Here is a 24,182-nt window from a genome sequence, read left to right as displayed (position 1 = left end):
CAACACGCTTAATACTGTACTATTGTGATGCAAACTCTTTCGAGTCTCTACTTATTTGCCTTTGGCTTCCGAGCGGAAAAACGCGGTTTCGGCTTCTCCTTGTACTTCGGAGGCTCGAGTTGCCAGCGAGTATTCGTCTTCAACCCGTACGGCTGAAGTTTCGCGACGCCCTCGGAGCTGATCATGTTACTTCGCAAATCGATTTCCTGAATGATAGAATTTACTGCCAATGTCTTGGCAATGTTACTCGCGCCAGCGTCAGTGACTTCGTTGCGCTGAAAATCCAAGCCAAGAAGCGTGGTGTTTTCCTCGAGCGCCTCTGCGATTTCCCATGCGCCATTGTCGTACAGCTCGTTGTATCCGACGTTGAGCTGAATTAGCGCCGTCTCTTCTAACAAGACGTCCGCAATATCTTGAGCGCAATTTGTGTGCAGCGCATTTCCGCGTAAATTCAAAATCTCGAGCGTTTTGTTCTTCTCCAAAGCCTTCGCCAAAGCAGTGAGGCCCGAACGCTCGCCTCGCAAGCCAATGTTGTTGCACGCAAGATTGAGACTTTTAAGACGCGTCGAGTTGATCATTTCGGCGATAGCTTTCGCACCCGACGCTCCAATAACGTTACATCCCACGTCCAAGTGCTCCACGTCCGTATGCATCAACGCTTGCATCAAAGCACGCATACCATCCGGGCCGATTGAATTAAAGCCGAGAAGAAGGACTCGGAGATTCGGCGCCGTGCCACGCGAGAGCGCGTCTGCGAACGCGATCGCACCTCGATCTCCGAAACCGTTGTGTGCAAGATCAATGCGACGAAGCGTGCTCGACATCGAGATACCTTTGCCGAGTGCATCCATACCCTCAGAGCATATGCCGTTGCCCCGAAGCGTCAAGCGAGTAATATTCACGCCCGGATGCTCGAGCGCCTCGCCAATTGCCACCGCACCTCGGCTTCGTACGTCGTTTGATCCGAGATCGAGCCATCGAAGTTTACTTGTGCCACTTTCCGCCGATGCCTTGATGGCCTCAGCCAAGCTCACCGCGCCGTCATCGGAGATGTTCACTTTGCGTAACGCGAGACGCTTCAAATCCCAACCTTGAGCAAGCACCTCTGCAACCGCGCGAGCGCCTTCGTTTGAAATTCTCAAGCTCCAGCTCGCATCGAACGACTCCACTTTATTCGGTCCATTGGATGCTGCCGCCACCGCCGCCGCTCGAACGCTCCCTGGATCCGAGCTATGCAATTTCAGACGCCGAACGTGAAGTTGCGGGATGGCCAACGTTTCCACCAAATCCTGCACGTTATCGTCATAAACGTCGACGTACTTGGCCGTGGGATCGCGCCTTATCGGGTCATACAAAATTTTATGTCCCAAATCGCACGTTATCTTTCGCAATCGCGTCCCGATGGCTCTCGCGTACGCGCGGACGTCCTTTGTCGTGAGTTTACCCATCTCACCCATATCCACGGCGCGAAACTCTCGCAACGCCTCGCACGCCTCCATCGTCGCCAACAATTCCGCCTTACGCATACCACGCACCGAACTCACATCCAGCTCCTTTAAAGTATCCTTGGCCACGCACCGAAGCGTCGCCAGCGCCTTACTCGCGCTCTCACCCTTACGCAGCTTCACCCGTCCCCACGCCGCCTCCGCGATTTCGCTCGTCTTCCCCACCAACATATTTCGTTCCTTCTTCCTCGTCGCCGCCACCCTCGCCACGTCTCGAGGCGTCAGATGTCTCAATATCTCCAGCGTCGCGTCCGCGTGCAAATCACCGATGAACACTCCCGATCCAACCATCATTTCGTCTCCTTCCTCCGCGCTCGCGTCGTTCGCCTTCGCCTCCGCCCTCGCCGCCCTTCGCGCGCGTCTTCGCGCCCTCGCCGCGTGCGCCCACGGCCGTCCGCCCCCCTGCGCCGCGCTCGGCGGTTTTTCATCGAACGCCGCCCCATCGCTCTCGCGCAGCTCCGCGTCGGACCAATCGCTGTCGGACGCGCTCCGGTCGCGCGCGTCGTCGCGCGCGTCCTCGAGCCGTCGCGCGCTCGCGCGCTCGTCGCTGCTCGAGTCCTCGGCGAACAGCGGCGCGGTGCTCGCGCACCGCTCGAAGCCGACGATGAGGGCGTCGACGTCCGCGCGCCGCGCCATCGTCGCGTCCGCGCGTCCGCGCGTCGCCGAGTGACGCGCGCGCGCGCGAAGATTAATGAATGTAATTTTCCGCATTTCGGGACGACGCGATGGCGCGCGAGCGCGCGGCGCGACGACGACCGAGGACTCGAGCGCTCGGAGACCACGCGCGATGGATGGCGTTCGCGGCGCCGTACGGTGCGCTCGTCCTGACGCTGTCGGCGCGAGGATACGAACGAAAGGGACACATCGGGACGGCGTGCGCGCTGTGCGTCAGCGCGCTGGTGCTCCCGTACTGGCGCGCGTGGTGCGGACGGCCGGTGTTTGCGTTTTATGGACTCGCGCTGGGACGGTACCGACGGAAACGAGGCGATGGGGCGTTCGAGAGGGAGACGACGGCGACGTTCGCGGAGGCGGTTCGGGACAACGCGCCGGCGTTCGCGAGAGAGTTAGCGTCGTTCGTGCGAGGAGCGTGCGAGGGGAAGGGTGAGTTGAGTGGGGTCGGTGGAGACGTCGCGGACGCGCGGCAGCCGAGCGAGAAGATGCGGGACGCGGGATGGGGGACGATTCCGTTACACGACGCGACGCTCGACGCGCCGAGTCGCTTGGCGGCGAGGTGCTTTCCGAGCACGTCCGCGGTCGTGGCGTCGGTGGGTGGATTCAATGGAAAGATTTGGGTGCTGAGTCCTGGGGCGGGCGGGGCGTCGAGCGCGACGGGACGCGTGACGACGGGGCTCTCGGACGGGTACTGGCGCGCGCACGTGGTGTTGGCCCGAGACGCGGGATTGCACGGCAAAGCCGCTGGGTTGCGTTCGGGGGACGAAACGCGCGCGCTCGAGGTGGGTTCTGTGCACGTCGTGAACGATTATCACCCGAGCGCGTTTTGGAACGTGTCTAGGGACGCTGGAGTGGTGTTGCTCTCGTTCGATGTCGCGAGACCAGAGCTCGATTCTTGTCGAGCGGCGCTCGTGGAGTCACGCGCGAGGCTCACTCGCGCGTTCGGCGCCACGTCGGAGGAGTACAACGGGGATGTCACCTTTATGGCATATTTATGGCGTGCGTTTTCGCTCACATTGATTAGCAACCTCAGCTGATGACCATAAATGTAAATTAAGTTAAAACGGCCGCGGCGCGAGCGCAGACGAAAGAATAAACCGCCCAACGATTCGAAACGCTCATCGCTCGTCGACGCTCGCGTTCTGTCCTTCGTTATCATCATCCTCGGCGTCCAACCCCAAAAAATCGCCGTATCCAGACCACCCCTTGTTCCGAAAGAACTGCGCGGGACGTTCGGGAATTCTGTGCGGCAGCGCCGCCGTCTTCGACCACCAATCCTGTTGACTCTCGAACCCTTGTTCTCTCGCCCACGCTCGCGCCGTTTCGAAATCCACCGTCAGCCCGAGCCAATCGTCCCAACCGCACCATCCGTCGTCCGCGTACGCCGCCGCGGGGTCGCGAGGAATGAACACCGCCCCGCGTCTCGAATTCGCGCACCAGTCCCGCCATTCCTCCTCGTCTCTCAGCGCTAAAAACCACACGAACTTGCGCGCGGGTTCGAACGCTAGTATTCTTCGTCCGCGATGGATCTTGTGCGTGCCGAGGCCGTGCGCACCGAGCGCGGAATCGGGTTCGGGGTCGAGGCGAAGGCGAACGTCGTTCGACGACGAAGACGACGACGACGACGCGTCGGAGCCCGCGCGCGGGACGGCGGCGCGTCGCGAACGGTCGCGCGCGCGCGCGGACGTCGATGGCGCGAGAGCGGCGCGCGCGAGGGAGACGGCGGCGCGCATGCCGTCGACGGGAAGTGACGCGAGTTCGTTAGTTGGGAGTCGGTGAGTCGGCAAATCGCCCTGCGTAACAATCCTCTAATGAACGTCGATCGCGCGCGCGGAACGCGGCGATTCGGTGATTTTGTGACGTCGCGTATTAGTCTTCTTCACCGCCTGGAGGGGCGGCGCCGCCGCCGGCGCCCGCGAACTTGGACATGATGATGGTGTCGACGCGAAGCACCGTGCACACGGCGTCGACGGCGTACTTGAGCGCCCAGTACTTGACGAGGAACACGTCGTAAATGCCTTGCGTGGCGCCGAGATCGACGTAAGAGTTGTCGCCAGTGATATCGATCCCGGCGTTTACCTCGCCATTTGCATGCGCGGCGTAGAGGTTGTAGACGCTGTCCGTAGCGTTCGCGCCGGCGTTTTCGGCGAGCGTTCTGGGAACGATTTCGAGCGCCTGCGCAAACTTTTGAATGGCGTACTGATCTAATCCAGTTTGTTTGCGGCCGTACGCGGCGAGCCTGTGTGCGAGTTCGATTTCCGTTGCACCTCCCGCAGGAAGCGTGCGCGAGTCTTTCGTGAGCGCTTTGAATGCGTTGACGCCGTCGTCCACGGCGCGTTCCATGTCGTCGAGAGCGCTCTCCGTTGAACCACGCAGAATGACGGTGGCGACGCGAGACGTGTGATCATCTTGGGACAACACGATGCATTGCGTGCCACCGATTTCTCGAACTTCGATGCTAGACGCGAACCCGAGCTCATCTGCCTCCGGGCGATCGAGTTTGACTAAACCTCGCGCGTTCGTCGCGCGGCAAAAGCGTCGAAGTTCAAACTTGGACGGAATTTTGATTGCCATCAAACCGTATCTTTCGATGAAGTGAATGGCCATTTCCCCGAACGACTGACCGGAAACGATCACTTTAGCACCGCTGTCGGCGATGTTTTTAATGTACTCTTCCATCTTCGCCTCCTCGCCCTTGCTGTACGCCTCGAGTTCGCTCGCTGATGAAATTAAAACTGTCCCCTTGGTTTCCGTCGTCGACGTGTCGACAGCGCATCCGAACACCGCCACCTTGGCGTTCTTCTGCGATCGAATCGTCCCTTCAACGCCTCGTCGAATGACCATACCTTGAACGACGGTGCAATCGGATAAAGAACTCCCCGGAATCTTCGTCGTGCGAACGTTGTCGACGTTGAAATTCAAAGGATTCTTGGGCAACACGTCGACGCTCGCCTCGGCCACGACCATGGACAACTTGTCCTCGAACCCGTGCTGCTTTGAGCTAAGCGTGCCCTTGATTCGACCCGCCGTCGCCTTCACATCACGCACGTCCAAAACTTCACTGCCCGGAATCACGAGCTCTTGCATCCACTCCAACGCCTTCGCCGCCGCCTTTTCGTATCCTTCGATGATTTCGCTCGGGTGCAACCCCTCGCGCACCAGCTCCTCCGCCAATCCCAACAGCTCACCCCCAAAACTCACCACAAAATTCGTTCCGTCGCCCATCTCTCTCTCTTGCGATTGCGCCGCCATCACAATCAACCTCGCCGCCGGGTGCGCCACCTCCAACTCTCGCACGATCACCGCCGCGTCGCTCGTCACGAATAAACGTTCCAAGTGGTTGATGACCATCTTATTCATGCCATTCGGCCCAAGGGACGTCCGCGTGATCTTCGACAACTGTTTACACGCTTCAATGTTTCGTATCACCGCCTCATCGAGTCCACTCAGGTGTTTATGTCCATCCTACGTTCGTGCGTTCGTCCGTCAGTCAGTCTCGTTGACTCTGGGTCTTCGCGCGCGCGACGCGCGATTGATGATCTTCGATCGTCACCAACGCGCCGCATCGCGAACGACGTTCGCGACGTCGCGACGTCGTCAAAACATCGATCGCGACCGTTTCGACGTCGCGCGCGCCCGTCCCGCGCGCGCGTCGCGCGACGCTCGCGTCTTAATCATCACGCCATCGCATCGCCATCGCGGCGGACGTTGACGCGATCGCGCGCGCGTCTCCCGCACCTTTAACATGGCCTGCAGCCCGTAAGGCATGCCCGCGGACGACATCTTTCGTCTGCTCTCGCCTCGGCGCGTTTCGGTGGACACGCTCGCGCTCGCGTCGCGGTCTGACGCGCCGTCACTCGCTCGCGCTTTGACTCGCGATGACGCCGGTCGCGCCGCTCACGCTCGTCGTCGGCGGCACCGGTCGAGTCGGCGCGCGCGTGGTGGAGCGCTTGATCGAGCGCGGCGGCGGCGGCGTGCGCGTGATGGCGCGCGACGCGTCGTCTGAGGGCGCGAAGAAGTTGGCTTCCATGGCGGGCGTTCAAGTCATCCAGGGCGACGCGACGCGCGCGGAGGATTGCGCGCGCGCGTGCGAGGGCACCTCCGCCGTGATCGCGTGCTTCGGCGCGCAGCGCATAGCGAGGTTGAGCGACGTTCTCGCGGTCGATGGGTCGCCGGAGCGAGAGGCGGCGCACCCGCGCAACGTCAACTACGGCGCGGTGGAGACGCTGGCGCGATGCGCGGCGGATGCGGGGTGCGCGCGGTTCGTCAGGGTGACTGGGATGTCGGTGGGATATCCCGCGTTCGATTGGATCGCTGTTTTGTTGAATGTCGTGCTGAGCATGACGATTCAGTGGCAGCTCGCGGGGGAGATTGCGATTCGTAAGATTTGCAGAGAGGCGAAGAACGGGATGAAGTACGTCATCGTGAGGCCGGGGAATCTGAGCGACGACGAGGAGTGCGCGAAAGATGAGACTGGAAACCGACGTGTGCTGCTCGGGAGCGGTGACGCTCACGTACACGCGGGGAAGGTTTCAAGAAATGACGTCGCCGACGTCATCGTGGAGGCGCTCGGACGATCGCAGTGCGAAAACGTGACGCTCAGCGTCGCGGGATCGGTGACACCGTCGGGCGGCATGCGAACTGAACTCGTGTGGGATCCCGCGCGTGGGATGCATTGGCAAACGGTGGAGTTGGAGAAAACTGTGAGCGAAGGCACGAGCTATCTGGATGATCGAATGTGGCGCGCCGTTGTGCCCGATTCCGACGAGCTGAAGCCGAAGCCGCATCGCAGATACGTCGCGATGTTTCTCGCGCTCGTCGCGGGAATATCAGTTCTCTTAGCCAACGCCGCGGTGTCGCTCGCGCGCGCGCTGTTCTTTTGACATCTATCGGGGCGCGTCGTCAAAATCGGTTGTAATAGTATCACAAAAAATTCAAGAAACTTTTCACCGCAACGCGGAGAGACGAATATCAAACAACAGCGTGCGGTTAAAGTCTCGCAACGTTTGATTGTCTAAAACAAAATCCAACGTGCGCTGACCTCCGAAAGACGTCGGCTTCGGGCCGACGTTATATCTCAGCGCCTTATCGCGCGAATATCCGAGTTTTTCCTCCAACTCGCCCGGAATTTCAATTCTTCGAACGCCTCCGACTTTCATCCCCGCGACGGCTTCTTCAAACCCAGGAATCGCCTCACCGCCTCCGATCGTGAACACGAACGGTTCGTCCGTCTCCCTCGTCGACTCGATCTTCTTCGCCTGATATCCAGCCGTGTACCCGACCCAATCGATCACCGCTCGTTTTCCCGGCGCCGCCTCCGCGCCGTCGCCCACCTTCAGGTCCAAGTACCTCAGCCCGCTCGCCGAGACGACGAACACCTTGTCGCCGTCGTTCATCGCCGAGTTCGAATCGCTGCACGTCTCGCACCCTCGATCTTGCTTCCCCTCGGCGCGCGCGCGCGGCGTCGGCGCGATCGCCAGCGCCGCCGCGAGCACCGCGGGCGGCACCGCGAGCATCGCGCGTCGCGTGCGCGTCGCGCTCGCCGTCGTCGCGCGCGCCGCCGTCGCGCGCGCGCGACGCGCGTCTCGACCGCGCGCGACCGCGCGCTTCCCGACCGCGCGTTGCGCGCGCGCCGTCGTCGCCATCGCGGCGGCGTGTCGCGACGTCGTCGCCGCGACGTCACTCGTCGACCATGGGGAGCGCGCTCGGACGGATCTCCGAGGAGCAACCGCGGTACGACGTCGCGCGCGCGTGCGATGGGTACGAGGTGCGAACGTACGAGGCGTGCTGCGTGATCGAGACGACGTACGACCCGCGCGAGCGCGACGAGCAGGGCAAATCTTTCATGCGACTCGCAAAGTACATCGGCGTGCTGTCGAAGCCGAGGAACGCGCGGGACGAGAAGATCGCGATGACGGCGCCGGTGTTCATGACGCCGGACGCGACGGCGGCGACGCGATACGTGATGCAGTTCGTGCTGCCGAAGAGTAAGTTTCCGGAGGGCGCGGCGCAAGCGCCGAGGGCGCTCGATCCCGAGGTGGCGGTGAAGGACGTGCCGGCGAGGACGATGGCGGCGCGAAGATTTTCTGGAAGGATGCGGAAGGAAGAGATCGAAGCGCAGACGGAGGCGTTAAAGAAAGCGTTGAAGGCTGCGGGCGTTCAGCTGGCGCACGGAGAGAAAACCGTCGTGCAGTACGCGGGATATAATCCGCCGTGGACGCCCGGCATCATGAGAACGAACGAGGTCCTCGTGGAAATTTTGTGGGATCCGAGCGCCGACCAAGCGGCGGCGTAGACGACCCTCTTCGTCACTGCTCGCTACTGTTTTTCGTTACTGCTCGCTACTGTTTTCTACACCGATTACTTCTATTGTTTCGCTAATGATGCCGTCGCGGTCAAGATGTTCGCGCGCGCCGCGACCCAGCTCGGATGATCGCTGTACAAATTTTCGAGTCCGCAGCGCACGGCTCTGACTTCTTGTCGGCGTCCGTCGTGCGCGAGCTCTTCGATGTGCAATCGTACGATTTCGGCGACGACATCAACGCGGTCGTCGACTGGACATTGCGCGTCGACGCTGAGAACTCTTTCTAGAGCATGCAAGAGAGTTGCGGTGTGCACGGATGTGCTCGCCATGACGGGTTCGCCGACGCACGAACGTCGCGCCGCTTCTTGTCCTCCTTTTTCCTTCACAGGACTGGCGTACGCCGTGATCGGCATTTGTGCACTCTTCTTGACGCCAGCGCGCTGCGCGCCTTTACGCGTAGTGATTTGACGTTTCGCTGGCGAAGACGCGGCGACCGGCGCCGGTCGCCTCGTCTTGATGGCTTTTCCGGCTTTTCCCGAGCCGCACGCCTTCAGTAGCTGGAACGCCGAAGAGTTCGCCACATTTCGATGTTGTAAGCGCTGATTCTCTCTATCCGCGCGCGCTTTAGACCACTCGTATCTAGTCTGAGGGTCGAGCGCCTCCAAATCTTCCGGATCAATGTTTGACAATTGAGACAAAGTTGGCAAATCTTGCTCATCCTGCGACGCCGCCGCGGCTCGACTCGCGCGCCGCGTCACGACTCCCACTGAAGCGTCCGCTGAAGCGCGCTCGGTTAACCACGACGGATCCCAACCGTCACTACGGACGTCGTGCATCGTCGCGGTTACGTTGACGCCCTTTTCATCCACCATAATCCACTCGAGCGCCTGCGCCGCATCCGTCGGCGACGATTGCGAAGTGACGAAATTGTTTCGCTTACCTATGTTTTTTGTGCCTTCGATGTGAACTAACGCCTCCGATGCACTCACTGGCACGATCCACCTTTCGTGAACGACTTGTTTCAACGCGTTATACGCCTTGAATGAAATCAATCGAACGTCGGCGTCCTTCGTCCTGCCGTCCTGCATCACCTTGACGACGCGGTCAAAAATCACGCGAATCACCCACGTCTCGCGCAGCGCCTTCTGCGTCGACACACCACCGGTACCGTTCCACGCGGTGTCGATGATGAGGTCCACCAAATCCATCTCCGTCAGCGCCGCCTCTCGCTTCGATTTCTTCGGAGACGCGCGCGGCGTCCCTCTCGGCGCGTGCGCGGCGTAATCCTCAACCAGTCGCCCATCATCGATCGATCGCATGATCCAGGACGAGCGCACGCATCGCATTTCTTTACTCTTGCCTCTTCTATGTCTATCTCGCGCCATTTCGTCCATGCATCCGTAATCCTCGACGACGTAGTGCGTAATCTTCGCCGTCTTGCTCCACACCAGCGCCACCCTCCCCCCGTGTCGCTCCGCGAGCGTCCGCACGACGCTCGCGCCCTCGGGGACGTACCCGTCGAAGTAGAACGTCGCGCCCGCGAACAAATCGCTCAGTCTTTCGTCGTCGCGCGGCGGCGAAGAGACGACGCACGACGTCGTCGCGCGCGAGTGCCTGGTTTGTCGAGGCGCATCGTCCTCGGCGTCGTCGACACCGTTCGCGCCGCGTCTGAGGCTTCGGTTCGCGTCGAACGCGCGAGGTACGCGTGCCTCTCGCGCGCGTCCGCGCCACGGCATGCGTCGCGCGCGCGCGGGACGCCGACGCACGTCGCGCGCGCGACGGTGACGTCTTCCAGATGCTCGACCGCTCGGAGCGCTCGCGCAGAGTCGTCGCTCGAGGCTCGCGGACGACGGCGCGCAAATGATGATGCGCGATGATGCGCGCAAATAATGATGAAACAAACAAATCGTCAACTAACCGCGCGTTATCTATCCGCTATCTATCCGCAATCTATCCGCTAGTAATCGGGCAAGCCGTATTCCACGAGCAGGAACAGCAAACCGACCCACAGCGGCGCGACGACGCCGGCTTCCGACATCGAAAACGCCGCCTCGTCGTCCTCTTTAGCGTCGAAATACGCGCTTCGAGCGCTCAGATACGCGATTATGTACCAACCCGGCCATCGCAAACCCCTTCCCCACCACCACACGCGATTTTTATACTCCAGATACCTCGCGTTATCGCCCGCGAGCTTGTACGCCTCGCTCAGCAGCAACCCGGCGCGTTGATTCAGCTTGTACTCCCGCGGCACCAGCGTCTCGATCTTCGACAGCGCCTCGATCGCGGCTTTCGCATTTTTCTCCCCCAACGCCCGCTCGCCGCGCGCCAGCGCCGCGACCGCCTCCTCCATCGCCCTCGCGTCGCGCTCCGCGGGCAGCAACGACGCGAACCACGCCCGCGTCCCCGTTCGCACGTCCTCGTCCCCGTTCGCGCGCGGCCGCGTCGCCGCCTCCGTGAGCCACGGGAACGCGAGCGCCTCCCCCAGCGCGAGCGCCGCCTTCGCGACCGTCACCGCGCGTCGATCGATCGCGCGCGCGTCGTCCCGTCCGTCGCCGCGCGTCGCGCGTCCTCGCGCCGTCCGCGCGTCCTCGCGCCGCCCGCGCGGTCGGACGCGTCCGCGTCCTCGCCCGCGCGTCGTCGTCGTCGTCGTCGTCGCGCGCATCGTTCGCGCGCCGCGCGCCGCGGTGCGTCGCCGTCGCGCCGTCGCGACGCGCGAAACCACCCTCGTCCGACGACGACGCGAAAAACCCTCCCCGGGCGAAAAACCCTCCCCGGGCGAGACGCGCGCCCCGGGCGAAACACCCTCCCCGAGATCTCTCTGTCTCCGCGCGTCCGATCGCCTCACTGTATGCCCACGCGCGCGCGATCGCACGCGCCGCGCGATCCGATTGGCGCGCGATCGCCGCGTCGCGTCGCCACTCGACGACGCGATGCCGACGCGCGCGACGCGCGTCGCGTGCGCGGTCGCCCTCGGCGCGCTCTGCGCGCCCGCGAGCGCGCTCAAGCTCGCGGAGACGTTCGACGACGGCGCGCTCGCGGGATGGACGCGCTCGAGCGAGGCCAAGTACACGGGTGCGCGACGCGCGACGCGACGATCGCGCAAGAAGACGCCCATCGCGATGGACGGCGGCTTCGACGAGATTCGATGGCGGAGGCGCGAGGGATGACGCGCGAACGATCGGGACGCGCGCGCGAGGACGGACGCGCGGGCGCGGGAAGACGCGCGGAGGCGCGGGAGAGGGTCGAGCGGGCGTCGAGGCGCGCGCGGAGGGGCGGGAGGGGGACGCGCGAGGCGAGACGGAGATCCGAGATCGCGCGAGCGCGAGCGACGGCGACGGGACGGGAATCGACGACGGGGGGACGACGGCGGTGGATGGGACGAAACGCGCGTCGCGATGCGTGACTGACTCGAACGATCGATGGTTTCGCGCGATGTAGGTAAGGCGATCGCGAAGAAGGCGAAGGATACGGATGACTACGGGTTGTACCTTCCGAAGGAGGCGCAGCACTACGGCGTGTCCAAGGCGTTGTCTTCCCCGCTCGATCCGTCCAACGGTTTCGCGCTTCAGTTCGAAGCGCGCCAAGAAGAAGGGTTGGAATGCGGTGGTGCGTACTTGAAGTACTTGAACGCCGACGAGTACGACGCGGATTCGTTCGACGGAGACACGCCGTACACGGTGATGTTTGGTCCGGATAAGTGCGGCGGTACGAACAAGGTGCACGTCATCTTCAAGCACAAGTCCCCGCTCGACGGCGAAGTCGAAGAGAAGCACTTGAAGAACCCGCCGCGCATGCCGGTCGACGAGAAGGTGCATCTCTACTCTTTGGAGGTCAACGAGGATAACACGTACACCGTCTCCATCGACGGCAAGGAGGAACGCACGGGCTCTCTGTTCGAGGACTTTGAGCCGCCGTTCAACCCGCCCAAGGAGATTGACGATCCCGATGACAAGAAGCCCGAAGATTGGGTCGATGAAGACAAGATTCCGGATCCCAAGGCGAAGAAGCCGGCGGACTGGGACGAAGACGCTCCGGCGATGATTCCGGACATGGACGCCGTCAAGCCGGATGACTGGCTCGACGACGAACCGGCCCAAGTCGAAGACGAGGAAGCCGTCATCCCCGAAGACTGGGACGTCGAAGAAGACGGTGACTGGGAAGCTCCGATGGTGCCCAACCCGGCGTGCGCCGAAGTTTCTGGTTGCGGCGAGTGGACTCGTCCGGAAAAGCCCAACCCGGAGTACAAGGGCAAGTGGTACGCGCCGATGATCGACAACCCGAAGTACAAGGGCGAATGGAAGCCGAAGCAAATCGCGAACCCGAAGTTCTACGAAGACAAGACTCCATTGGCGAACATCGGTAAGATTGGTGCCGTTGGTGTCGAAGTCTGGACCATGTCCAAGGGCTTAGTGCTCGACAACATTGTCGCCGACGAAGACATCGCCGCCGTCAAGGCTTTCGGTAAGGATGCGTTTGAGGCCAAGGCTGAAGCGGTGAACTCTGCCGTCGAAGCTCGTGAACAAGAAGCGAAGGCCAAGGCTGACGCCGAAGCCGCTCGCGAGCCCTCGGCTCCGATCGGTCTCCGTTTCTTCGAGTCCATCGCCGACAAAATCCCGGGCCCCGTCGGCGTCTTCGCGCAAGATGCCATGTCGCACTTTGCCACCAACGCCCTCCACTACTACCTCACTTTCGTCACTCTCCCCATCGCGTTGATCATTCTCTTCATCGCCGTCAAGTTCATGCGCCCGACCGACGAGCAAAAGTCGAAGAAGGCGCAACAAGCCAAGGACGCGAAGAAGAAGAAGGACGACGACGTCAAGGAGGACGACGACGACGAAAACGAGGGCGACGAAAACGAGCCGCCGGCCGAAGACGAGAAGAAGACCCCGTCCAAGCGCCGCGTCCGCCGCTCTTCGTGAGCGCACATTCATGGCGTCGAAATCGCGTCGCACCAAGCGAAGACACGCTCGAGACGATTTTAATAACCCAACACACGCGGCTGTTGTTTGTCCAATCCAACGCTTCAAACGCGCCAATCGGTCGAATCACGCGCTCGCGCGCTCGCTTCGACCGCCGCGTCACTCCTCGACGCGACCATGGCCGCGACCACCGCCATCGGCCGCGCGCTCTTCTCTTTCATCTTCCTCGCCAGCGCCCTGGAGAAATGGCGCGCCCTTCGCGCGCACGGCGCCGACGCCGCGCTCTTCCAATCCGTCACGCCGGCGCTGCGGTCGCTCAAATCTTCAATCAACGCCAACGTCGGCGTCGATCTCTGCGCGCTGCTTCCGAGCGATCACGCGCTGGTGAGAGCGGCGACGGTCGTGGAGCTCGCGGGATCCGCGCTCTTCGCGTGCGGGTACGCGCTCGGGGCGAAGATGTTGATTCTGTTCACGCTGAGCGTGTCGCTCGCGATGCATCCGTTTTGGCGAAGCGCGAGCGAAGCCGCGGTGCTGGGCGACGAGGCGACGGCGGGAATCGAAATGATTATGTTTTTTAAGAACATCGCCCTCGTGGGAGCGCTGATGTTTTGGTTGGGGATGCGAAGCGAGCTGAGCGAGTTGAGAGAGGCGTCGAAGGCGAAGGAGAAGCGCGCGTGAGGGCGGCGACCGTCGCGCGGCGACGCGACGCGACGGATGATTGATGAAACGGCGCGATGAGTGAGTGAATGAATGAGTGAATGAATGCACGCATGAATGTAATACGAGGATACAATATCTAGCGAACGCATCGCGACTTCGACGACGCGTCGCCAACCGTAATCCGCCGGCGTCGACGGTAATCCGGTTGGCGTTCGACCTGCATTCCGCGCCTCGAGCGATGAGACGTCGTCGCCTCGCGCGCGCGTGCGCGCTGGCGGTCGCATGCGCGCTGATGGTTCGCTCGTCGCGCGCGGACGCGCCTCGAGCGCACGCGTTCGCCATAGGAGGCGACGCGAACGACACCGCGCTGGCGCTGCCGAAAACCGTCGCGCGCGTGCGATTCGTCGAGATCGAGATGAAGCTCATGAGCGCCAGCGCAGATTACGTCCTCGGTGTGTTTCCCGAAGACACGTCGTCGTATTGCGAGGGCTCGAGCGTGAAAGCGTCGTGGCGACGGTTCGCGCGGGCGATCGACGGCGCGGGACGACTGCGAGACGTCGTCGTGGCGGAGGCGACGCACGAAGGGACGGATGTGTCGAGAATCGCGGAGGTGAAGGCGCTCTCGAAACCAACGGATCGACACGGGATGCGCGCGAGAGCGAGGAAGGCGGGGTGCGGGTTCATCGCGCTGGCGATAAGTAACGAGATGCACATGTTCGAAGGGGACGCGACCGACGGCGCCGCGTTGGCGAATTGGCTGGTGAAGTACGTTCCAGAGAATCGATTCGAGGAGGTGGAGGAGGTGCGCTCGAGACACGAAGTGTTAGAGTTTGTCGAACGTAATGAGACGGTAGTGCGGGCGATTTTATTGGAGGAGGTGCCGTGGTTGAAAGTGTTGGCAAAATCGTTCGACGGGAAGGTGGCGTACGCCAGGGCGTCGTCGCTCGTCGGATCGAGGTACATCATGGGATTGCCATTTCACGAAGCAGGGGTCGCCGGGTTGTTATTCGTGCCGAAGATGGAAAGCATAGAAGACGATGATCATGCGAAACGAGTAGAGGTGAGATTGATTCGTCGACAAAACGAAACGCTTAACTATTACGAAATCGCCGAGACTTTGATTGAGGCCGAGCGCGAACTCGGATACGCAGCGATGATGGAATCGACGATCGATGTCGTATGCGCAAACGCCGTTTGGGAGCTCGCTGCGAACTCAATTCATCCCGAGTATGCGCAAGCGGTGGAAGGTCAAGAAGAGCAAGCTTACGAGTTGATGCCGCCGCCAAGCGCGTGGGAATTCATCAAAGCCGATTTGCTCGATTTGCTCGACGGTCACGGTAAGGGTGACAAAACTCTCGTCCCTGAGCAATGGTTGTGCGGTCTCGCGGGACTCACCGCGGCTCATCGTGATATGGCGAACGAATACACCGAAGCCGCTGGCTCATTAGAGGAGCTCGAAACGCTTCAAAAGGAAAACCTCGCGTTGAGACAACGCAACGCGATGCTTGAGCGCGAAGTCGCGCAGTGTGACTCGTCATCTCCAAAGGCACCGCGAGGATCGGCGCGTTTGCCGAAATCAAAACCCGCGGGTTGGACGTTCGATGCCAAACAAAAGAAACCGCCGCAGCCTCCGAAACCAACACCACCAATTCCCGAAGACAACGTTATGGAAGACGCCAACGAAGATGCTGACAAAGAAGATGAAGACCTTTTGGGCGAAGAAGGCACGAGTGCGAATCCGAGCGTTCGAGACGAACTTTAGTAGAGTGTAGTAAAATTCACGCGCACATTTCTTCTAAATCATTCGTTGACTCGCATCTTGACCACCAGAGAGCAAGAGCGCGTTGTCGATGTCAGCGACATCCTGGCTCGCCGTCTCAAAGTACGGATACTGAGTCTGAGGTGGAGTGATCGTCTCGGTGGGTGAAGACTGCGACGCCATTAAGGCCATTGCTTTCGCTTCGCGTGGCGCTCGAGGACGTCGTGGTACGGGCTTGCTCACGATATGCGTCGGCGGTGCAGCCGCCTCCATCGAAGGAGCGGCTTGTAACGATGCGAAAGGCTGGTGCGTCGGCATCACGGGCAATTGCATCGAACGCTGAGGCGTCGCGTTTCCGCAGATAGCCTCGCGCCATGATGGAATTTTCAGCAACTTGTCAGCCGCAAGACGGATGCGAATGTCATCATTCATCAAGAGATCTCCAACGATGCGATGCAAATTGAACTTGACGATCATATCGCGCGTCGTGTATCCGCGCATCACGTCGAGCTTGTTCAGCAGTCTACAAACATTGATTGTGACCGTGTATTGATCGTATGCTTCACACTGTGCCTCGATCAATTGTGATGCAACCGTCATGAGCTCGTGTTCTTCCGCGCGCCCTCCGCTTTCCCGACGAATTGACTTCTTCACCGTCGAAGACGTCAATTGGTCTGGAACTTTTGGAGACCCGCGTTGCTGCTTTGGAGCGAGCGGGGGTCGTCGAACGAAGGTTTGATCCGGAGTCTTAGTACCCATACCCAACGTACGTAGCGGACCAACCATACCACCCGTTTCTTCGGGATACAGGACGCCTTGCGGTGACAATTCGTTGTGTACCAATCGCGCTTCCATGGATGCGGCGAAACCAAGACCACCGTGTTGACCGTAAAAAGGTTCGGCGTACAACGATTCATTGACAGTTGACTGCTGACGGACACCGCTTCGAAAAACTGGTTGACTTGGACGAGATTGATGTCGAGGTTCGTGCAAGAAATCTTGCCCGGCGGCCTTCGCCAACTCCTTTGGCGCGCGTCCGCTTCGACGAGTACTCAATGCGAGCTCCTCCTCTTTCGCTTCCTCTGCTGCTTGCGCGCGTTTGTAAGCTTCAGATCGAACCATACGCTCTGGTAACACTCGAGTCGCCACCTTGGCCAGTGATGCGAGCCCCGTCGGCTTGCCTCCGCGAATCGATTTTGACACTGCGCGCCGCGGCGCATTCGACGATAACGGAAGCTTCTTCTTCTCTTTCTCCGAAGACGACGACTTGAGCACTCGTGCGGTGCGGCTTGATTTCCCATCTGCACTTCGTGGACGTTTCGTGGACACGCTCGGGCGATGCGCGGTCTTCTTGACGATCTTTACTTCCCCGACCTCGTCGAATTTCTTCGGCGCTCGATCGTACGGACGAATCACCACCAAAAGTCCATCGATCATTTGCGCCTCCGAGCTCTTCGGGGGGTCAATCTCTTTCGCAGGCTTCGGAAGTTTTTTCAAATTTCTGCACGTCGGACACGCGTATCGCTCAGCCTCCAAAGCCTCCGGCGCTTCGCGTTTCTCGCAGTCGTAATGTGTAAACCGATGACAATACTCGCAAGGAACCCACCGCGAACGCAACGCCTCATCGTTTTCACCCACTTTGCGATACGGCAACGCACACCACGCGCACCACCACCCTCGCTTGAAAATCAAACCTACGATTCAAGCGCGCGCGCGTCAGTCGCGTGTCACGCGCATCGTCGTCCGCGCGCTTTCGCGTCGTCTTCGTCTCGTCGCGCGCGCGCCGCGCACCGCACGCGTTACACAAGTCCACCTCAACCCCATCATCATCGATCCACCCCTTACGCCACATCGGCGTCTCCTGCGCGCACGATTACCAATCATCGTCAGTCCCGTCGTCCGCGATCGCGCCGATCGATCGTCCCACCTCGCTCCCGCACGGCGCGTTGCCGCAGCGCTTCGTCTCCCCTCGCCTCGCGCGTTCCTCCGCGCGTTTCTTCGCCGTCATCCCCGCCGCGCCCTCGTCGCGTCGCGTCGCGTCGCGCGCGCGAGCTTTCTCTAAAAATCACTCGTCGCGCGCCGCGCGCGTCGTCGTCGTCGTGTGCCGCGCGCGCGTCGAGCGCGCGCGCGCGTCTCGACGCGCGTCTCGACCAGTGTGACGAATCGAATCGTCGCGTCGCGATCGGATTCGGCCGACGCTCGACGCGGTCGGTCGATCGATCGGTCGATCGATCGATCGATCGGTCGATCGATCGGTCGACGCGCGCGCGATCGGCGAATCCGCACTCCGCGATGGCTCGCGGGCGACGATCGACGACGCTCGCGCTCGTCCTGGCGGTGATCGCGTTGATCGGTTGCGCGTTCGTCGGCGGCATGGCGGACGCGAAGAGCGACGGCGCGGCGTTTCTCGCGGTGCGCGGCGAACGAATGCGCGCGCGCGATGATGGGATGGTTCGATGACTCGACGAACCGGACGCGTCCGACGACGCGATGTGGACTGACGACGATGGTTCGTCGCGCGACGCAGGCCAATAAGTTGAAACCGGGCGTGGTCGAGCTGCCGTCGGGGTTGCAGTATCGCGTTTTGAAATCTGGACCGGAGGGTGGGCCCTCGCCCTCGAAGTCGACGCCGTGCTCGTGTCACTACTCTGGGAAGAATATCCAGGGCGAGGAGTTTGATTCGTCGTACAAGCGCGGTCAACCGACGACGTTCGCGCCGAATCAAGTCATCAGTGGCTGGACCGAGGCGATGCAGCTCATGAAGGAGGGCGATAAGTGGGAACTCGTAATTCCGTCCGAGCTGGCGTACGGTAAATCATCCCCTACGCCGCTCATCAAGCCGGACTCCGTGCTCATTTTCGAGATGGAGCTCGTCAAGGTGGGCGTTTAATCAGTCGCGCCTTCTGTTACGATGGTTTCGTCGCCGTTCGTCTACGATAGTACGCGATGGCAAATGTTTGCGCGTTGGTTGCGAGCGACGAGCGCGGAGCGCTTCGTTTCTCATTTACGTTACCTTCTTGTTAATTATATGAAAAACGAGAGATTGAAAATAAAGTACCGGCAGTATTAAATACGGCCCAGCGAAGCGCGCGCAGCCTACTTGTCCGCTTTCATCATAGCCATAAACTCGTTGAAATCGATGCAACCATCACCGTCAGTGTCGGCGCTGGCAATCAACTCGCCAATGTCTCCCAAGTTGGCACGCTCAACATCAGACATCTTTTTGAAGGCTTGTTCAAATTCTTGCACCGTGATGGAACCATCCCCATCGGTATCAAAGTAATCAAAAGCGCGTCTCACAGCGGCGTCGGACGCTTGTCTCGATTGCGCGAGCGTAGCGGCAATGAACTCTTCGTAGTCAAGTTCGCCGCTGCCATCGACGTCAATAGTCTTCATGAGTGTGCGGAGTTCCTCCATTGCGGGACCCGCAGACTTGAGTTTCAAGCCTTGGCGAAGTTCGTCGATGGAAATCGTACCAGAGTTGTCGGTATCGAAGCTCTTGAAGAGTTCTCTCAAGCCAGCGACTTCGTCCGCAGTCATGGTGCGAGCCATCGCCATCAAACCCATCCTCTTGAACTTGGAAATACCAGCAAAGTTCTTGAACCGCTTGAACACGACGTTGTCTAGCTTTGTCTTCGGCGCAACGTTCGGATCAGCCACCCACGGGTGTTTCAACACTTGAGCCGCCGTCAGGCGCTTCTTCGGGTCCGCTTGGAGCATGCCAGAGATGAGTTCTTTCGCCTCCGCACTGATCTTCGGCCATGGGTCGCTCTCGAGATCCAGTGCGCCTTGCAAGATGGCGTCGAAAATTCCTTGCTCGGTTTGAGCCCAGAACGGCGGGACACCAGACAAGAGAATGTAAAGGATGATACCGCATGACCAGACGTCGGATTCGTTTGAGTATCGACGACGCAATACTTCCGGCGCAACGTAGTACGGGCTCCCGACAAGATCCATGAAGACTTGGTTCTCGCGGAAGAACGTAGATAAACCGAAATCGATAGCGCAGACCGGAGAATTCTTATCCTTATTCTTCAAGACAAAATTTTCAGGCTTCAAATCACGGTGCATGACGCTCAACTCGTGGCAGTATTGAACAGTTTCAACGATGGTGCGCACCGTCTCGGACGCGTCCTTTTCACTGTACTTGCCCTTTTCAACAATGCGATCGAACAATTCGCCGCCGGACAAGAGTTCCATGACGATGTACACGTGCTTGCTTCCTTCATACGCACCGACGAGTTCGACGACGTGCTCGTGACCGGCGAGGTGATGAAGAATTCTCACTTCATTTCTCACCTCTTCAATGTCCTCGGCGTTCGACAATTGACGCTTAGAGATAGCCTTGCACGCGCACTTACGACCGGTCGCCTTTTCTGTCACCAAGAACGTCGTCCCGAACTGACCGCGTCCAAGTTCTTCGTGGAACTCAAATAAATCATTCACATCCGGCGTTTCCCGTCCGAGCACGCTCGACGGTCGCGCGGTTTTCCCCACGGGATTCTGCTTCCCCGTCCGCTTATTCGTTTCCTCATACTACTCGCGCGAAACGCGTCAACGATCACGCGCGCGGTCAGTCTCGATTCACGTCTCGCTCTTCACGCCCCTATCACCGTTCTCATCGCCTCATCGCGCGTTCCCATCGCGGTCGCGCGCTCGATCGCGCGCGGGAATTCAACGTGGCAATTCGACGCCACGATTATTCCACACGCGTCGTTCGCGTCGTTCGCGTTCGCGTCGCGCGACGCACCGGCACCGCGGGCGATGATCCACACACGCCCATGGTTTATGTCTCGGTCGCTCGCTCGGTCGATCGGTCGAGTCGCGGCGTCGGCGCGGTGTGCCGCGCAGACCGCGCGCACCGCGCATTCGCGATTCGTCGATAATCACACCGCGCGCGGCGCCTACGGCGACGCGGCGACGGCGACGCGCGACGACGCGCGACGACGCACGACGACGCGCGACGACGACGACGACGACGATGGCGTTGGTGGTGCGAACGACCGCGAGTCCGTCGGCGTCGACGATGACGCGCGCGCTGACGACGACGACGACGACGACGGCGCGACGCGCGCGCGCGCGATGGTGTGGTTCGGGACGCGAACGCGCCACCGCGCGGGCGACGGAGGGCGAGCGAGTCACCGAGGACGCGATCGGCGCGCTGCGTGAGCTCGCGGATGGGACGTGGAACGTCGGGACGTATAAGTCGAAGCGTAAGGCGCACTTGGTGAACGAATTGGGGGACATCGTGGGAGAGGAGGAGGCTTCGGAGAACATCAGCGAACAGCCGGGCTGGGACGACGCCGGGAAGATGCGGTTTTGCGTGATGACGGTGAGCGATGAGCTCGGAATCGACGAGGATGAGGTTGGGAAGCGGCTGGCGCAGTTGTTTACGCTCGTGCCGGGGCTGGAGGGGCGGATGGGGGACATTAGGATCGCGGACGTGACGCGGCTGGCGGCGCGCGTGCCAGACGTGGCTTTGGCGATGATTCGATTGAAAGACATCTTACCAGAGGCGAATTTGGAAAGGATGGTCGCGGCGAGGCCGAGTTTATTGCTCGCTGATGCGGATGAGCTGCAAAAGAAGATCAGTGATTTGCGCGCGTGCGCGCCGCGCTTGCGATGGGACAAGATTCTTTCGGATTTCCCAGAGCTGTGGGACGTTCGCGACTTTCGAGAGAACATCGAGGCGTTGAAGGAAAAGCTGAGCGTAACGGACGACGAAACGTTGACTAAGGTGCTCGGTGGGCAGCCTGGTTTGCTGTTGAGCGTGCAAAGCCGCCACGATATGATTTTGTATGATAACGGAACGCTGCGACAAGTCGAGGCCAGTATGAGCGGCGATTTAACTTCAGATGGTTGGTAGTATAGCCGTACATTAGCACAATTGTACATTACACACATGTCGTTTACATGCTTGCTAGATTTTCGAGCGTGCGAACCTTTTCGCGTAGTTCGTCGAGCGTGTTCCTAAAGAAGAGCGTGCGTTTTTCTGCCTCGCACTCGCACGCTTTGACGCACCGCAGGCAGTAGGCGTAACCGCGACTCTTCGCGAACGTGCACGCGCACGTGACACAGGACCAGTTCAAATCGGCCAAACATGTCGTACAATCGCGTTCGTTAAAGTCTGGCGCTTCTGTGGTGTTTTTCATGCGAACTTCGTGCGCGACGGATCTCTTTGCCGCGGTGCGACGTTCGTCTTCTTCCTTGACTCGCACTCGCATTACCTCGGCAAGAACCGGAGGGAACCGCGGGTGCTTATGTGCGCTCTCCGTGAGAGTAGATAATAGCTGGTCGTGTGCCACGGATTGATATCGCTTATCGCTCACGTAACGCTCCGTGGCGCCGACGCCAAAGGGTAACCAGTCTATTGGTGCAAAGTTGACTGCCTCGGCGCAATTGAAACCTGTGTTGAACCCAGCGTGGTACGCGTACGGGAAAGTGATAATGTAACTTCGCGGGTGTTGTTCCACGCGATACACGGGAATTCCTTCGTCTTGCAGCACTTTCGGGGACAAGATGGTGACCAAGCTGTGGAGCAAGTCTGGTTGCGATTGAAATAAATGCGGCAAACGCTTGCGCATCACCTCTTCAAACTGTTTTGAGTGCGTGGCGGGAATGGAATACCAAACCTTCGGTGCGCCAAAGTGGTGATAGTTGACGCTGTAAAAGTTGTGATCTTCGACGTGCCAGCAAAACGCGGACATCGTCATGCCAAAGTACAACCAAGGCACGGTGATGCCCGTGGTCGCCTCGACGTGACTCAAACAGCTTTCTGAATTGTACGGCATGTTGCACACGTTCCACGGACTTTCAGCGTAACGCTCTTGCCCAGGCGGACACGACGCGCTACCTTTCTTTGCGAATCCACTTCCGACGTCCATGGTGGCGATGTCGGCGCCGTAAATCACCTCGACGCTTCGCCCCTTGTTGTCCTCGATGAGACGCCAAAATTCCCCTTCCATATCTTTCACCGTCACGTTCTCCACCGGTTTTCCATTTTTGCTGAAGTATTTTCGCTTGAAATATTTCGAGTATCGCTCCAAAGTCGCCAAATTGTGTCGTTGTCCTTGTTGGAAGCCATACTTTTCCGCTACGGCGTCCGCGTCGGCTTGCGCCGAGGCGCCCATGCGTCCGCCGCTCATGCGTCCACCCGACGCCACGCCCTGATTCTTCGTCGATTTGACCCCGTTCTTCTCTTCTTCGAGCATCTTCGCTCGCGCCCTCGCGCTCGGCCCCGCGGGTCGATTCTGCAACTCGTTCAACGCCTGTATTCTCGTCCGAAACCGCAACTTTTCCTTCCCAGGCAAGCAAAACTCGGGCTGCCAACTCGCCGGGGGAATGATGTTACACACCCCATATTTCTCCGCCTCTGGACGAATGGAATTTATGTACTCCAAAGGATCGCCCGCCCACTCCTGCTCCGTCGGTCTGTACGTCTTCACAGGCGGCACGTCCCTCGCGCGCGCTTCGTCCCACGCGCACGCGCTCCGAATCGGCGGTCCGCCCAAACACGCCTCGCACCCGTCCGGCTCGAACCCACACTTTTCGCATCCAAACATCAACTCTCCTCGTTCATCCACGTCCGGCGCGTTCCCGAGCGCATCGACACCGAGCCCGTCGACTCGCTTCGCTCGCTTCGCGCTCGCCGGCGCCGCGGCGCCGCCCGCCGTCCCTCCCTTCCCTCCCCCGCTCGCGCTCGGCGGCGTCGGCGGCGACCTCGACCGCGTCGGCGGTGTCACCGCAGTCGCATCCATCGTTCGCGCTTCCGCGCGCGCGTCCGTCGAGATCGCGTCGTCGCCGGCGTCGTCGCTTCGTTCGCGCCGCGCGATGCGCGTCCCGCGCGGGCGACGGCGATCGCCGTCTCCGCGCCTCTGCGACGCGCCTTCGCGCGCCGCGCGCGCGCGAACCGATGCGGATAAAACCGCGCGCGCGTTCGCGCGACGGTGCGACCCCGCGCGCGCGCGCCGACGTCTGCGTCGCGCCCGCGTCGCGGACGTCGCGGACGCGCGCGCGAAACAGTCGGCGCACTGTATGTCCATATCCGTCTGTCCGCACAGGCAAACAGTCCGGTGACGCGGCGTAACCGCCGTCGTCCGTCGGCGACGCCGCGACGCGCGCGCCGCGCATCGCGACGCCGCGACGCGCGCGCGAGCGACGCGACGCGAGACGCGCGAGACGCGCGCGACGCGAGCGAACGCGAGCGACGACGACGACGCGCGCGCGACGCGACGCGAGATGAATGCCGATTCGGACGCGACGCGACGCGCGGGCGACCGCGGCGTCGCGCGCGCGGCGACGGACGACGAGACGCGCGAGAGCGCGAACGCGAGGTCTCGCGAGGACGCGCGCGCGCGCGCGAT

The 24,182-nt window shown here is 60.9% G+C and overlaps 16 protein-coding genes across 16 annotated transcripts; 8 read left to right on the top strand and 8 right to left on the bottom strand.

Moving 5' to 3' along the window:
* Positions 1-47: 47 nt before the first annotated feature.
* Positions 48-1,448, bottom strand: OSTLU_34148 (predicted protein; the record flags this gene model as incomplete). Its single annotated transcript, XM_001416666.1, has 1 exon — positions 48-1,448. One exon carries the CDS (start codon positions 1,446-1,448, stop codon positions 48-50), a length of 1,401 nt encoding a protein of 466 aa, XP_001416703.1.
* A 782-nt stretch (positions 1,449-2,230) lies between these two features.
* Positions 2,231-3,214, top strand: OSTLU_14676 (predicted protein; the record flags this gene model as incomplete). Its single annotated transcript, XM_001416953.1, has 1 exon — positions 2,231-3,214. The coding sequence occupies one exon, from the start codon at positions 2,231-2,233 to the stop codon at positions 3,212-3,214; it is 984 nt and encodes a 327-aa protein (XP_001416990.1).
* An 81-nt stretch (positions 3,215-3,295) lies between these two features.
* On the bottom strand, positions 3,296-3,910 carry OSTLU_92463 (predicted protein; the record flags this gene model as incomplete). The annotated part of the gene is made up of 1 exon (XM_001416665.1): positions 3,296-3,910. The coding sequence occupies one exon, from the start codon at positions 3,908-3,910 to the stop codon at positions 3,296-3,298; it is 615 nt and encodes a 204-aa protein (XP_001416702.1).
* Positions 3,911-4,046: 136 nt separating this feature from the next.
* OSTLU_34150 (predicted protein) lies at positions 4,047-5,945 on the bottom strand (the record flags this gene model as incomplete). Its single annotated transcript, XM_001416664.1, has 2 exons — positions 4,047-5,642; positions 5,916-5,945. The coding sequence occupies 2 exons, from the start codon at positions 5,943-5,945 to the stop codon at positions 4,047-4,049; spliced, it is 1,626 nt and encodes a 541-aa protein (XP_001416701.1).
* A 104-nt stretch (positions 5,946-6,049) lies between these two features.
* OSTLU_24256 (predicted protein) lies at positions 6,050-7,119 on the top strand. The gene has a single exon (XM_001416952.1). The coding sequence runs from the start codon at positions 6,056-6,058 to the stop codon at positions 7,058-7,060; it is 1,005 nt and encodes a 334-aa protein (XP_001416989.1). The 5' UTR covers positions 6,050-6,055; the 3' UTR covers positions 7,061-7,119.
* Positions 7,120-7,123: 4 nt separating this feature from the next.
* On the bottom strand, positions 7,124-7,693 carry FBP16-8 (peptidyl-prolyl cis-trans isomerase, FKBP-type; the record flags this gene model as incomplete). The annotated part of the gene is made up of 1 exon (XM_001416663.1): positions 7,124-7,693. The coding sequence occupies one exon, from the start codon at positions 7,691-7,693 to the stop codon at positions 7,124-7,126; it is 570 nt and encodes a 189-aa protein (XP_001416700.1).
* Positions 7,694-7,869: 176 nt separating this feature from the next.
* On the top strand, positions 7,870-9,154 carry OSTLU_30678 (predicted protein; the record flags this gene model as incomplete). The annotated part of the gene is made up of 1 exon (XM_001416951.1): positions 7,870-9,154. The coding sequence occupies one exon, from the start codon at positions 7,870-7,872 to the stop codon at positions 8,470-8,472; it is 603 nt and encodes a 200-aa protein (XP_001416988.1).
* A 1,284-nt stretch (positions 9,155-10,438) lies between these two features.
* OSTLU_30676 (predicted protein) lies at positions 10,439-10,831 on the bottom strand (the record flags this gene model as incomplete). Its single annotated transcript, XM_001416662.1, has 1 exon — positions 10,439-10,831. One exon carries the CDS (start codon positions 10,829-10,831, stop codon positions 10,439-10,441), a length of 393 nt encoding a protein of 130 aa, XP_001416699.1.
* Positions 10,832-11,933: 1,102 nt separating this feature from the next.
* OSTLU_2616 (predicted protein) lies at positions 11,934-13,025 on the top strand (the record flags this gene model as incomplete). The annotated part of the gene is made up of 1 exon (XM_001416950.1): positions 11,934-13,025. A coding segment is annotated over one exon (1,092 nt), but the record flags the coding sequence as incomplete, so codon positions are not given.
* Positions 13,026-13,577: 552 nt separating this feature from the next.
* Positions 13,578-14,078, top strand: OSTLU_30674 (predicted protein; the record flags this gene model as incomplete). The annotated part of the gene is made up of 1 exon (XM_001416949.1): positions 13,578-14,078. One exon carries the CDS (start codon positions 13,578-13,580, stop codon positions 14,076-14,078), a length of 501 nt encoding a protein of 166 aa, XP_001416986.1.
* A 220-nt stretch (positions 14,079-14,298) lies between these two features.
* Positions 14,299-15,822, top strand: OSTLU_14671 (predicted protein; the record flags this gene model as incomplete). The annotated part of the gene is made up of 1 exon (XM_001416948.1): positions 14,299-15,822. The coding sequence occupies one exon, from the start codon at positions 14,299-14,301 to the stop codon at positions 15,820-15,822; it is 1,524 nt and encodes a 507-aa protein (XP_001416985.1).
* Positions 15,823-15,855: 33 nt separating this feature from the next.
* OSTLU_30672 (predicted protein) lies at positions 15,856-17,671 on the bottom strand (the record flags this gene model as incomplete). Its single annotated transcript, XM_001416661.1, has 2 exons — positions 15,856-17,513; positions 17,611-17,671. The coding sequence occupies 2 exons, from the start codon at positions 17,669-17,671 to the stop codon at positions 15,856-15,858; spliced, it is 1,719 nt and encodes a 572-aa protein (XP_001416698.1).
* A 440-nt stretch (positions 17,672-18,111) lies between these two features.
* On the top strand, positions 18,112-18,709 carry FBP11-1 (peptidyl-prolyl cis-trans isomerase, FKBP-type; the record flags this gene model as incomplete). The annotated part of the gene is made up of 2 exons (XM_001416947.1): positions 18,112-18,231; positions 18,347-18,709. 2 exons carry the CDS (start codon positions 18,112-18,114, stop codon positions 18,707-18,709), a joined length of 483 nt encoding a protein of 160 aa, XP_001416984.1.
* A 163-nt stretch (positions 18,710-18,872) lies between these two features.
* On the bottom strand, positions 18,873-20,651 carry OSTLU_24253 (predicted protein). The gene is made up of 2 exons (XM_001416660.1): positions 20,570-20,651; positions 18,873-20,322 (listed from the first exon to the last, which is right to left on the bottom strand). The coding sequence occupies exons 1-2, from the start codon at positions 20,600-20,602 to the stop codon at positions 18,916-18,918; spliced, it is 1,440 nt and encodes a 479-aa protein (XP_001416697.1). The 5' UTR covers positions 20,603-20,651; the 3' UTR covers positions 18,873-18,915.
* Positions 20,652-20,800: 149 nt separating this feature from the next.
* Positions 20,801-21,685, top strand: OSTLU_14667 (predicted protein; the record flags this gene model as incomplete). Its single annotated transcript, XM_001416946.1, has 1 exon — positions 20,801-21,685. The coding sequence occupies one exon, from the start codon at positions 20,801-20,803 to the stop codon at positions 21,683-21,685; it is 885 nt and encodes a 294-aa protein (XP_001416983.1).
* Positions 21,686-21,728: 43 nt separating this feature from the next.
* JMJ3502 (predicted protein) lies at positions 21,729-23,381 on the bottom strand (the record flags this gene model as incomplete). The annotated part of the gene is made up of 1 exon (XM_001416659.1): positions 21,729-23,381. The coding sequence occupies one exon, from the start codon at positions 23,379-23,381 to the stop codon at positions 21,729-21,731; it is 1,653 nt and encodes a 550-aa protein (XP_001416696.1).
* Positions 23,382-24,182: the final 801 nt, after the last annotated feature.

The sequence above is a fragment of the Ostreococcus lucimarinus genome, chromosome 3 (genome assembly GCF_000092065.1).
Source record: "Ostreococcus lucimarinus CCE9901 chromosome 3, complete sequence".
NCBI classification, from domain to species: Eukaryota; Viridiplantae; Chlorophyta; class Mamiellophyceae; order Mamiellales; family Bathycoccaceae; genus Ostreococcus; species Ostreococcus sp. 'lucimarinus'.
This window is presented reverse-complemented; position numbering and strand designations above follow the sequence as displayed.